We start from the raw sequence: 13,529 nt of genomic DNA on the forward strand, positions 1-13,529 counted from the left end.
ATTGGAAAACAAAGACACATCCCAAACAATTTATATTCAAACGTTTATTGCACCAAATTCCAATTAAAATATATTACATATGATACAACAGTAGTTTAAAAACAAATATTTCCCAATTTCAACGGACAACTTAACTAGTGCAGAAAGTGTGCAGGCGACCCAGATGCATATGAGCAATTTATGAATGGTTTAGATTGTGTGTACTCCATAAATAAAACTTTAAGTTTATTCAGAGGAACTATATTGCCAAAGAGACACCTTTAAAAAGGGAAATATTTAATGAGTTAATCTTCAACATCAACAAAATAAGAAAAAAACACTACTAGGGAAAAAAAACAACTTTTTTTCAGCTTCAACACTGCGCTAACAGATTAAGACTTGTATGCAGCTCTTCGGTTTTTACTACTAGGTGGCACATGACCACAATATTTATTTTCAATCAAAACGTACATGGTTGAAGCAGAATTTACTTAAATACTGAAACACAGTTAAAAAAAATATATACTATAAACTTTTTCTGGGGGCTAAACCAAAAAATAAAATCTAGCATACATGTAAGCACACAGTAGTGTATTATCCCCTTTCTTGCACAAAAAAAATAAAAAAATCTTTTAATTCTGCAACACAATCTTGCCACAATATCCATACTTCCCATTTAAATATATAGAAAAAGTAAGACGTCACAAAGTCACAGTCATAACAATTGAGGTAGAAAGGTGAAGAGAAGACAGTGACGAAGGTCTGGGTAAGTAGTGTATTCTCTAATCATGGAGAGTGAATTGTCCAAATTCTTCTGCATAAGACTTCCGAATGTATTTATACTTATGACTGGTCTGGGGAAAAAAAACTGAGGCTTCTGGACAAGACTTCTGTGCTACATGCGTCTATTCTCCATAGGTAACAGGTCATTTATAAAAGTATGAACAAGGAAGTTACATTACAGTAAAAGTTTCCGACCGTTTGATAGAACGAATGCCTGACATGTTAACAATTTGCTACATCGTTTATTACAAGCTTTTAAATCAGGGTTTTTGCTTTAAAAAATAAAAATCTAGAAACTAGTGCAGATAATGACTTTTGTTGCCTAGAAAGCGTCCGACTTACTATAGGCAACACTATTAAGCTTTTCTAATTGGATAACGCATCTCCATAAGTTTACTAAGCTATTTGTCAGAAAACAAAAGTTGATCATACATTTTGCAATAACTAAGCTTACTGAATGTGTGCGGGGAAACAGATCTATAAATAATCCAATCACAATTTACTGAATGGTTTGTAAATCGCAAATGCAAAAACTGTTAAAAGTCAATTAAACCCATCCATGTGCTATTACAACGGCAGTTTAAACCTGCGGAGAAAAATATGTTGAAGTGTTAAAGATCGCAGTTGAACGTACCATTTTGTTTTTTTTTACAAGACGCACTGGCTACCATCTCAGACTAGAAGATGCGGCAACTTTTTCAGCCAAAAAAACAAGCCCTACAGTAATTATGTGAGGCTCATTGCTCATGTCCCTTATATTTTCAGATAGCTATGGCAGCATTCTAGATAGTCATTTGTAAAACCTTATTTGTATCGTTTTTTTTGTGATAGCCCTCAATATTATTAAATTAGTTTATATACTTCCCCCCTCTTTGGAATTCAAAAATTTTCCTCAATGTTGATTTTTCTCTTCCATACATGACATCCAACACCACAAATGAGGAGAATGTCAACCTCCAACTCCAGTGTAAATGCCTGAGAGACCCAGTAAGCTTCCATTGTCACCATACAATGTATGAATAAGCAGTTATCACCGCCTACGCTTACATGGCTATATCTGAAGTATTTCTATAAAAGCGAGAATTAAGCGGGAAGTAGGAAAACCTCTCATTTAGGGTAAAGAGGCTTTTCCAAGATCAATTCTCATTTTTTCCCCACACAAAGTAAGCTATGGAAGGCAACACAGACCTCAAATCTAGTCATGTAAACGAGCCCTAGAGCTGGAGACTAGCTTGTGACACCAAAGCTTGTAGATTTTATTTTAAAAGTTCCCCATAACTAGTGCCATGCAAAAAATGTTATGATATACATAGAGGGAAACACAGTCCGCAATGGAAGACACGTATGGCTATGGTCTTTTTAAGGCCTGGAATAATGGTACACTTCCAATTGGTCACGGCTAGACAGAACCTTCGTAACAGCTTTTTTTCAACTAAAAATATCCTGTTTAACACAGCATTCAATTACATCCACACGTGCCCTCCTGTGAGCATATTGGCACAGAAAAGGTAGAGTAGGCTCACATGCCAGTGTTAGTATACATGACAAGCGCTGCTTTGCGAGTTCTTCTTAAATATATCCTAAAATAAAGACCTCTACTCTTTAATGGCTTCAGCACGACCACATCGCCCCCTCAAGGCAGAAAAAAGCAGCTTCCAAAAAATAAAAATAAATAAGCAGAAGACATCAGCACCAAGCGGTCACAGATTTTCATTTGGTGGATTCCAGAATATGAAATTAAAAAACAGATTGAGCCTCAAGTACCTAAAATGTACCAGAGAAAAGTGCCATTTGCTACTGCGGCAACTTTTCTCCAGTGCAGTTTAGAATTCAAGCTGGACATGGCTTCATTTCTAGTGGCAACAAGGCCACTTTTTCATAGACCATTTTGGTACACAAGGCAAGCTAGGTTTCATCAGTTACAACGTGAGCTAGATTCTTCCATCAGAAACAGAACAGTAAACAGTTAAATCCGCAATAATGTCTTTTTTGGCCTTAGAAACAATGGAATTGTCAGTCAGGAAAGTCAATCTAACTGGTAAGCTAGTTCAATGCCAGGACCTCAACTTGTCCTTAGCCGAGAGGCTGCAGAATGTCTTACCTTCTCCTATCTACTAGAACATGCTGGGACTACTTCCAGAACTTCAGGAGGTTGGCCAAATCTATCTATACCACACAAAATGGCACATTATTCCAATCTTCAAAATAATAAAAAAGAAATTAAAAAAAAAACAGCTTTTGGCCTCCATCGGGCCAATGGAGACCTACGGATATGTTTTGCGTGTACGTTTGGAGCTTTACCGATGTACATGCTAAACGAACATCATGAATGCGATGTGAACAGGGCTTTACATTCTCAATTCTTTACATGTTCCGGTCATCAACACAGTGCAGTAAGACTATAAAATATACTGGAGAAAAGCAGGAACTATTCAGTAGATTAGAAGGTGTCGCTGTCCAGACATCAGCACTGCAGAGTTTTAGAATTTCAGGCATTTCTAAAATTCTTCCCTGTGAAGCGACAAAAGGCCACTGGGGATATCGCATAATGCCTTCACTTCATGTAAACTTTAAAAAAAGTGTCCCCATTAGGATAAAAGGGGATACAGTTCAGTACAAGAACAGCAGCGTCACTTCCTGTCTCCCCTTTTCCTGAACGTTTGTTTCTTATCTGTAGCTTATGGAATGACCAAATGCATAATGCAGCTTATAAAAGAATTTGGGCAACATGAGGAGAATGAGTACTTGCCACAGCAGCCAACAAAGGCAAGTCACTTGATTCAATCCTGAATGGGAAACAGAATACAAAGAATACCAGTTAGAAAATTACACAATACACACATAGTAAAATATCAATGTCAACCCCTAAAGATTTCCAATTACAGTTCTAACAAGTATGCAGGGGCTGCCCTTCTCAGGGGTTGGCGTGACTACAACTGGCATGGTCAATTTTCCCTGTCGATTCTATTATCCATCCGTTCCCCAATAAATCTAGCCATATCCATAAAATAGCTGTTGTCCTGCATCCAGACTCAGCCTTAAAATTGCTGGCTTGGATCAGCTAATTTACTGGTTTAGGGAGGAATTTAGATCAATAAATATTTCTATACGTTTACCACTGTATATAAACACAAATCTGATACTTGGAAGCAGGCCATAATGACTAGAATATACAGCATATGGCCTGATTCAAATGAACATTGTATACGTCAGTGTGCTGTACATTAAAAAAAAACGGACAGCACACTGACCCATGCAGTTCAATGGGGCTATTCAGACACGTGTTTTTCACACAGCGTGTGTCCCTTGCGTGAAACTCACTGCATATCCTATTCTGGTCCGTTTTGCGGACCACGTCGCCCATTTAAGTGTATAGGTGCGTGAAAATCACGGATAGCACACAGACGTTATCCATGTGTGGCCAGCGATTCACGCACCAGTTGCTAAAGAAACTGAGAAAAAAAAAAAAAATGTGCACCAACACTGATCTGAAAAACTGCAGTTCCGTGTGCCATCAGTGTTTGTTCCATGTGTTATCAAAGCACTAAAAACTGTGCGTTTGTGTGGATGCAAAACAGACGTGTTGGTGTGAATCTGGCCTTAAAATGTTTTTTTTCCCGCTGCAGCATTTAACCCATGGATAGGTGATAGTCTGCCTATATCATTATAGTCTCTGCACTGTTAGGCTGGGTTCACACAAGCACATTAACGTCCGTAATGGACGGACGTATTTCGGCCGGAAGTCCCGGACCGAACTCAGTGCAGGGAGCCGGGCTCCTAGCATCATCGTTATATACGATGCTAGGAGTCCCTGCCTCTCTGCAGGACAACTGTCCCGTACTGTAATCATGTTTTCAGTACGGGACAGTAGTTCCACGGAGAGGCAGGGACTCCTAGCATCGTACATAAGTATAATGCTAGGAGCCCGTCTCTGCACGGAGTTCGGTCCGGTACTTCCGGCCGAAATACGTCCGTCCATTACGGACGTTAATGTGCTCGTGTGAACCCAGCCTTATAAAGGTCATTCCGTGAGGACGATAATAGCACTACCCAGGGAACCTCAAATGTGAAAGGATCATCTTAATTCTCATGAATGCGGGGTCTCAATCAATGATACCTCCTCTATGGAGGTTAGGCATTCTAAAGCAGAACAAACAGCATGCTGGAAGTTGTAGTTTTGTAACACCTACAGAGCCACATATTGCAGACCACTGCTCTTAAGGAACCTGTTATTCTATTTCAAAGCACCCGACTCTGTTTTGGCTTGCTAAACAAGTGGTTTGTAGATCAAGTGGAGTTAAAAAGAGGAGTTAAAGCCCCTGTAAGTACTCTTCTTTTCTTTTACAATTGTTCACGTTTTTTTTGTAACTAGGATAATGGTTTGCAAGATTGCAGGTTTTCTTCAGTGCACAGTTTGCCATATGTATGCACGACTGGAGCCGGAGTTCCAGATTGAATACATCTATGTCAGATGTGAGCATGTTGTTCGCCTGGAAGCTCGCATTAGAGATCTGGAGGAGCAAAATGCAACACTAAGGGCGATAGACGATCTTGAGTGGAGCAAGCTGCTGACGGAACAAGCAGTTAGTGGGGTAGACCTGGAGGGTGAAGACATGGGTCAGCAGGATCAGGCAAGTAGCTGGGCTAATGTAGTTAGGGGCAGTAGAAAGGGGTCAAAGAAGAGCCAATCATGTTTCTGATATTCCAAGCACAATTGCCAAGTTGGGTGATGATGCGAGGGTGTCGGTTTCAGAAATGGCAGCCCTAGTGGATACTACTCTCCCTAACAGCCGGGAGAACAGCCCAGCTAGTAGTCGGTGTGATTGAAATGCAGGTAAGGCAAGACATTCAATAGTTGTAGGGGATTCTATTATCAGGAAGACAGAAGGAATAATTTGACGCCAAGACCGCCTCAACCGAATGGTTTGCGGTCTCCCTGGTGCCAGGGTTCGGCATGTGGTGGAACGGGTGGACAAATTGCTGGGAGGGGCTGGTGATGATCCAACTGTTGTGGTCCATGTACGTACCAAAGACAGAATAAATTGTAGGTGGAGGAGCCTTAAGAATAATTTTAAAGAACTAGGGTACAAGCTGAAGGGAAGGACCTCCAAGGTTGTATTCTCAGGAATACTGCCTGTGCAATGCGCATCACAGGAAAGACAGCGGGATCTCAGGGAGTTAAATGCATGGCTTAAGTCTTGGTGAAGAGGAGAAGGCTTTGGGTTCCTAGAGCACTGGGCTGACTTTTCATTGGGGTACAAATTGTATTCTGCAGATGATTTGCACCTAAATGGAAGGGAGTCCGCTGTGCTGGGGGAAAGAATTCTAGCTTGGGTGGTGGAGTATTTAAACTAGGGCTGAGGAGGGAGGTCAATGTAGAAAATAAAGGGGTAGTCAGGTTAGAGAGAGGTGAGACTATATTGGTGGGGAGAGAAACAGACTGTGGAGAGAGAACTAGACAACAGGATAGGGAGTTCCTTTTGTTACAAAACAGCAATGAAAATAAAAATGCCCAAATAATGTTAACCCCTTAATGACCAGCCTATTTTAGACCTTAATGACCAAGCAATTTTTTTAAGTTTTTCCATCGTCTCATTCAAAGAGCTTTTTTATTTTTACGTCTACATTGCTGTATAAGGTCTTGTTTTTTGCAGGACAAGTTGTAATTTTTAATAGCACCATTTTGGGGTACATAGATTTTATTGATTAACTTTTATAAACTTTTTTTTTTAGGGGGGGGGAATAGAAAAACTGCAATTTCGTAACACTTTTTTTGCATCCTAAATTTACGCCGTTTGCCGTGTGGTATAAATAACACAATAACTTTATTCATCGGGCTGTTGCGATTGCAACTATACCAAATTTATGTAGATGGTGTGTATTTTACTACTTTTACACAGTGAAAACACTTTCAAAATAATTCGTTTTTTCGTCTCCATATTTGAAGAGCCATAACTTATTTTTTCGCTGATGCAGCTGTATGAGTTTTTTTTTTTGCGGAACGACTTGTAGTTTTTATTGGTACCATTTTGGAGTAGATACGACTTTTTGATCACTTATCACATTTTTTTTTAGGCTGGATTCAAAGAAAACAGCAATTCTTCTATGGTTTTTTATTTTATTTTTTACAACGTTCACCGTGCGGGTTAACTTATGTAATAACTTTATAGTCGGGTCGTTACGGACGCGGCGATACCAAATGTGTGTAACTTTTTAACTTTGTTTTGTTTTTTTTTAAATAATAAAGCAGTTAAAGGACGGGTGTCGCGAAAAAAATTTTTTTTTATATAATATTGCTTTTAGTATGCTATTAAAATAACATTTGTGTGTTTGTGTTTTACTTTTTTCTAACTTTTACTTCTCTATGGGGGCTGCCATTTTGTTTTTCATCTCTATATGTGTCGATTAACGACACATACTGAGATGGAATACGGCAGCTACAATGCATAGGACTCAATGAACGGGAGCCGTTCCATTGCTTCTGCTCTTTGGCTCTGTACTGCGCAGACGCAGGTCAGTCACACAGCAGAGCAGCTGTTTGCAGGGAGACAGCAGGCGCCATCATGAAGACCAGCTGCACTGCAGGTAAAGTGTGTGTCTCTGTCTGTCCCACTATCTCACAGACCCCAGACGACCCCCCCCCCCCGACGGGAACCCCCCCTAGGGACGCCCCACCTGTATGAAGGACACATGATGCAACTGTACAGGGAAAGTTGTGGTGAGACTGAGAGGTTCATTAGTCACATTCCCAAACAGTCTCAGCACAACTAGAGAGATTTACCGTTCAGGGGTCTGGGAAAGCTGGGTGACCACCATTACCCCTCCTACTGGAGTGTGAGAGGTTCATTAGTCACATCCCCAAACATACTCCAGAAGGAGGGGTAATGGTGGTCACCCAGCTTTCCCAGAAGCAGATATAACCAGGAAAGGGCTGGATGGACGGGCTGAGGGTGCACAGGGTTTTTGGCGATCTCCCTCTGTCATGTGATCGGACCTAGGTTACCGGTTCATCAGACGGGGTTCATGTGACTATAAATCTGTCCATAGCAAGAGACCGTGCACTCAGGACAAGCCCTGCCCTCATGCCGTAGTTGTGTGGCTCTGTCTGCAGCGATGGCAGTGGGTGGCTCTGACACCCGCCTCCCCTGTCAGGTCATCTCAGGACAGAAGGGGTGACCGGATTGGAGACACAGCGCCGCACCTGTCCTCAGGTTGTGTCTGGTATTGCAGTTCACCTTCATTGAAATGAATAGGACAGAGCTGTAATACCCCACACGACCTGAGGACAGGTGCGGCGCCATATTTTCCTGGACGATCCCTTTAAGACTTTTCCCGTGTGTGTGTGTGTGTGTGTGTGTGTGTGTGTGTGTGTGTGTGTGTGTGTGTGTGTGTGTGTGTGTGTGGCAGAGCGTAGTGTGCACGGGCGCCGCTGATACTTCATATCCGTTTATCAGCTGTTTTGAAGAATCAGCGGCGAGCACCCCCCCCCCCACACACACACACACACAAATCCCCCCAAACATGCAAAATCAAGTGTAATCAAGCGTTTTTTTAATGTGGTTTTTTGCACGTAAAATGTGCAAAAAAAAACGTATCAAATACACGGCGTGTGAACCGGTTAACTGAAAAGTTATTCACTTCACTTTCATCATTCTAAGGGCTCATCTACACGAGCGTGTTATATGTCCGTGCGACGCACGTGATTTTCACGTGCGTCGCAGGCACCTATATTAGTCTATGGGGCCGTGCAGACAGGTGCGTGATTTTCACGCAGCGTATATGTCCGCTGCGTAAAAGCCACGACATGTCCGTTCTTTGAGCGTTTTTCGCGCATCACGCACCCATTTAAGTCAATGGGTGCGTGAAAACCCTGCATGTCGCATGGAAGCACTTCCATGGGACGCGCGTGATTCGCGCAACAGCAGTGAAAAGGATGAATGAATACAGAAAAGCACCACGTGCTTTTCTGTTTACAAACATCCAAATAGAGTGTCATAATGATGGCGGCTGCGTGATTAAGTGTCCTGATAATGAATACACATGAAATCCAGCCTGGACGTCATGTGTATTCAGAATCCTGACACTTCTGAATCTTTTCTGTGATATTTCCAGCAAGTGAAACGAAATCTCGTTTACCTCGTAATCTCGCGAGATTTCGTTTCCCTTGCTAGAAATCTCAAAGAAAAGATTCAGAAGTGTCAGGATTCTGAATACACATGACGTCCAGGCTGGATTTCATGTGTATTCATTATCAGGACACTTGATTAACGTTAATCTCGGTTTATGTGGCTGCACATCGCTGCTGTGTAAATGAATGGAGAGGAGTGTATGACGCTGACTGGTCAGCGTCATACACGTAAACACGCCCAGTTAAAAACACAATACACGCCCAGTTGGACATAACGAAAAAAAAAAACGCCCAGTTGTCCATTTCAAACCTCATTTGTATATATATATATATATATATATATATATATATATATATATATAAAATAGCTCATAACTTGGCCAAAAATGAACGTTTTTTAAAAAAAAACAAAAAAACGTTACTGTTAACTACATTGCAGCGCCGATCACATGCAATAGGAGATAGGGATTTGAGAATCTGGTGACAGAGCCTCTTTAAAGGATATGTTCACAAATCCCAGAAGTCTAGCAAGCAAAATGGGGGAGCTGGAGACCTTGATACTGGAAGAAAATATAGATATAGTTGGTGTTGCTGAAACATGGCTAGACTCTTCACATGGCTGGGCTGTAAGTTTACAGGGTTTTACACTGTTTTGGAAAGACAGGACAAATAGGAAAGGCGGTGGCGTATGTCTGTATGTGAGAAGTGATATGAAGGCGAGTGTGAAAGAGACAATAGTGGGTGAAGATTGTGAGGAGATTGAAACCTTGTAGGTTGAACTAGAAAGGGAGGTAAACACTGCAAAAATTACTTTTGGTGTAATCTATAGACCCCCCAATATAACTGAGGAGATGGAAGGTCCGCTATATAAACAGATGGAGCGGGCTGCACAGGCGGGTACTGTAGTAATAATGGGAGATTTTAATTACCGGGATATTAATTGGTGTCATGGTTCAGCTTCAACTGCAAAGGGGAGAAATTTCCTCAACCTGTTGTAGGAAAATTTTATAGGCCAGTTTGTGGAAGACCCGACTAGAGGTGAAGCTCTGTTGGATCTGGTCATTTCTAATAATGCAGAGCTTGTTGGGAATATCAATGTTCGTGAAAACCTTGGTAAAAGTGATCACAATATAGTTACATTTTACCTATACTGTAAAAAACACCGGCTGGGAGGGCAAAAACACTTAATTTTAAGAAGGCCAATTTGCCCAGGTTGAGGGATGCAATTCAGGATATAGACTGGGAAGAACTAATGTCAAATAATGGTACAAATGATAAATGGGAGATTTTCAAATATACTTTGGGTAATTATAGTGCAAAATTTATTCCTATAGGTAACAAAGTATAAACGACTAAAATTAAACCCCACATGGCTTACACCTTCTGTAAAAAGGGCAATACAGGACAAAAACTCCACGTGATCATTTGCAGCCCCCACTGGTAGACTCTGTAAATGCAGCGGTACCTGACATTTTGGGGTCCGTGCTACACATGGGGCTAGTGCAGAAGTCAAAGATTTTGTACAATCCCAAGGACACCCTTTAGAAGTGAGACTCCTGCACCCAAAAATCTGGCCTGTGCACAAAGGATTGGTTCAAAGCGGATGTCACTATTCATGGATCATTTTATTATTAATTTACCCCATTATTAGAGCATCCTATTATGACCCCGATGTACTCCGCCCAGCTTACACGTACCCCGATGTACTCCGCCCAGCTTACACGTACCCCGATGTACTCCGCCCAGCTTACACGTACCCCGATGTACTCCGCCCAGCTTACACGTACCCCGATGTACTCCGCCCAGCTTACACGTACCCCGATGTACTCCGCCCAGCTTACACGTACCCCGATGTACTCCGCCCAGCTTACACGTACCCCGATGTACTCCGCCCAGCTTACACGTACCCCGATGTACTCCGCCCAGCTTACACGTACCCCGATGTACTCCGCCCAGCTTACACGTACCCCGATGTACTCCGCCCAGCTTACACGTACCCTGATTTACTCCTCATAGATTACATATGCCTCCACATTATAAACTGAAACACCAGTAAAACACTAAACAAAACTACTACCAAGCAAAATGTGCTCCCCAAAAGCCAAACGGCGCTCCTTCTAGGCCCGGCAGTGTGCCAAAATGACCACATATGAGGTATAACTTTACTCTGGAGAACCCACTTAATTTATGGGGTGTGTGTCTCCAGTGGCACAAGACATTGGGCATTAAAATAGCATATGTGGGAAATGGAAATTTTCAAACGGCAACTTCCACAGTGCACTAATTTCTGCAAAACCTGTGAGGTTAAAATGCTCACTATACCTCATGATAAAATTCCTTAAAGGGGTGTAGTTTCCAAAATGGGGTCACTTCTCTGGATTTTTCACTGTACTGGTACCTCAGCACAATGCAACATGGCGTCAAAACAATTCTCTATAATTCTCCACTTCAAAAACGAAATTGCGCTTTTTCCCTTTATACCCTTGCAGTGTTTCCAAATAGCTGTTTCCAACCACATATGGGGTATTTCTTACTCAGGTGGAAGTGTAACAAATTTTGGGATTCCTTTTCTCCTGTATTCCTTGTGGAAATGCTAAAACTACATATTATTGGGGAAATTTTCCATTCTTCATTTTCACATCCCGATTCTAATAAAATCTATAAAACACCTGAGGGATCAAAATGCTCACTTCATCTCGAATTTAATTCTTTGAGGGGTCTCCAAAATGGGATCACACCTGGGAAATTTCTACTGTACTAGTACTTCAGGGGCTCTGCAAATGCGACATGGCTCCCAGAAACCAATTTAGCAAAATCTGCACTGCAAAATCCAAATGGCACTCCTTCACTCCGGAGTCCTGCCGTGGGTCCAAACAGGAGTTTACATATGTGGTATTCCTGTAATCAGGAGAAATTGCTTTACAAATGTTGGGGTGCTTTCTCTCCTTTATTCCTTGCAAAAATGTGAATTTTTTTTTTTTCTGGAAAAATATAGAAAAGTACATTTCCATTTTCACAGACCAATTCAAATAAATTCAGCAAAAAAATCTGTTGGGTCAAAATGCTTCTGAGATTGTTTTCTCGTGACATGTTGTACTTTATGTTAGTGAAAAAAATTGTCGATAATTTTGGTATTTATTTCTGAAAACCACCACAATTTAGAAAAAATTTGCATTTTTCTAATTTTAAACGTATCTACTTGTAAAACAGATAGTAATACCACACAAAATAGTTACTAGTTAACATTTTCCAGATGTCTACTTTGTTTGCATAGTTTTTTGAACGTCCTTTTATTTTTCTAGGACGTTACAAGGCTTCGAACTTTAGCAGCAATTTCTCATATTTTAAAGAAAATTTCAAAAGGCTATTTTTTCAGGGGCCAGTTCAGTTGTATAGGGGCCAGTTCAGTTGTATAGGGGCCAGTTCAGTTGTATAGGGGCCAGTTCAGTTGTATAGGGGCCAGTTCAGTTGTATAGGGGCCAGTTCAGTTGTATAGGGGCCAGTTCAGTTGTATAGGGGCCAGTTCAGTTGTATAGGGGCCAGTTCAGTTGTATAGGGGCCAGTTCAGTTGTATAGGGGCCAGTTCAGTTGTATAGGGGCCAGTTCAGTTGTATAGGGGCCAGTTCAGTTGTATAGGGGCCAGTTCAGTTGTATAGGGGCCAGTTCAGTTGTATAGGGGCCAGTTCAGTTGTATAGGGGCCAGTTCAGTTGTATAGGGGCCAGTTCAGTTGTATAGGGGCCAGTTCAGTTGTATAGGGGCCAGTTCAGTTGTATAGGGGCCAGTTCAGTTGTATAGGGGCCAGTTCAGTTGTATAGGGGCCAGTTCAGTTCTGAGGTGGCTTGGAAGGCCTTATATATCAGAAAATGCCCAGAAGTCACCCCATTTTGAAAACTGCACCCCTCAAGGTATTCGAATCTGAATTCAAAAAGTGTTTTAACCCTTTAGGCATTTCACAGGAATTAAAGCAAAGTAGAGGTGAAATTTACAAATTGAATTTTTTTCGCTGAAATTCATTTCTAATACATTTTTTTGTGTAAGGGTATGTTCACACTACAGCGTCCGTAACGGCCGAAATTACGGGGCTGTTTTCAGGAGAAAACAGCCCCGTCATTTCAGCCGTAACGGCATGTGCAGGCGCTTGAACGCCGCGTCCAATACGGACGTAACTGGAGCTGGTTTTCCATGGAGTCCATGGAAAACTGCTCCATTTACGTCTGAAGTGACATGACACTTCTTTGACGCGGGCGTCATTTTTACGCCCCGCCTTTTGACAGCGGGGCGTAAAAAAAAAATGACCGTCTTAACAGAACATCGTAAGACCCATTCAAATGAATGGGCAGATGTTTGCCGACGCTATTGAGGCGCATTTTCGGACGTAATTCGGGGCTAAAACGCCCGAATTACATCCGTAAATAGTGTGTGTGAACATACCCTAACACAGAAGGGTTTAACAAAAGAAATACAACTCAATATTTATTGCCCAGATTCTGCAGTTTAGAAATATCCCACGTGGCCCTAGTGTAATAATGGACTGAAGCACCGGCCTCCGAAGCAAAGGAGCACCCAGTGGATTTTGGGCCTCCTTTTTTTTAGAATATAATTTAGGCACCTTGTCAGGTTTGAAGAGGTCTTGTGGTG

At 41.7% G+C, this 13,529-nt stretch overlaps 1 protein-coding gene across 1 annotated transcript in view; it reads right to left on the reverse strand.

Annotated features, from left to right (window-relative positions):
- Positions 1-259: 259 nt before the first annotated feature.
- Positions 260-13,529, reverse strand: part of FNIP2 (folliculin interacting protein 2) — a 100,556-nt gene continuing 87,286 nt past the window's right edge. Inside the window, exon 18 of the mRNA XM_075860297.1 lies at positions 260-3,548. Coding sequence (XP_075716412.1) covers positions 3,470-3,548 — 79 coding nt within the window. The 3' untranslated portion in view covers positions 260-3,469. The remainder of the gene's footprint in view (positions 3,549-13,529) is intronic.

The sequence above is a fragment of the Rhinoderma darwinii genome, chromosome 1 (genome assembly GCF_050947455.1).
Source record: "Rhinoderma darwinii isolate aRhiDar2 chromosome 1, aRhiDar2.hap1, whole genome shotgun sequence".
Classification (NCBI taxonomy): Eukaryota; Metazoa; Chordata; class Amphibia; order Anura; family Rhinodermatidae; genus Rhinoderma; species Rhinoderma darwinii.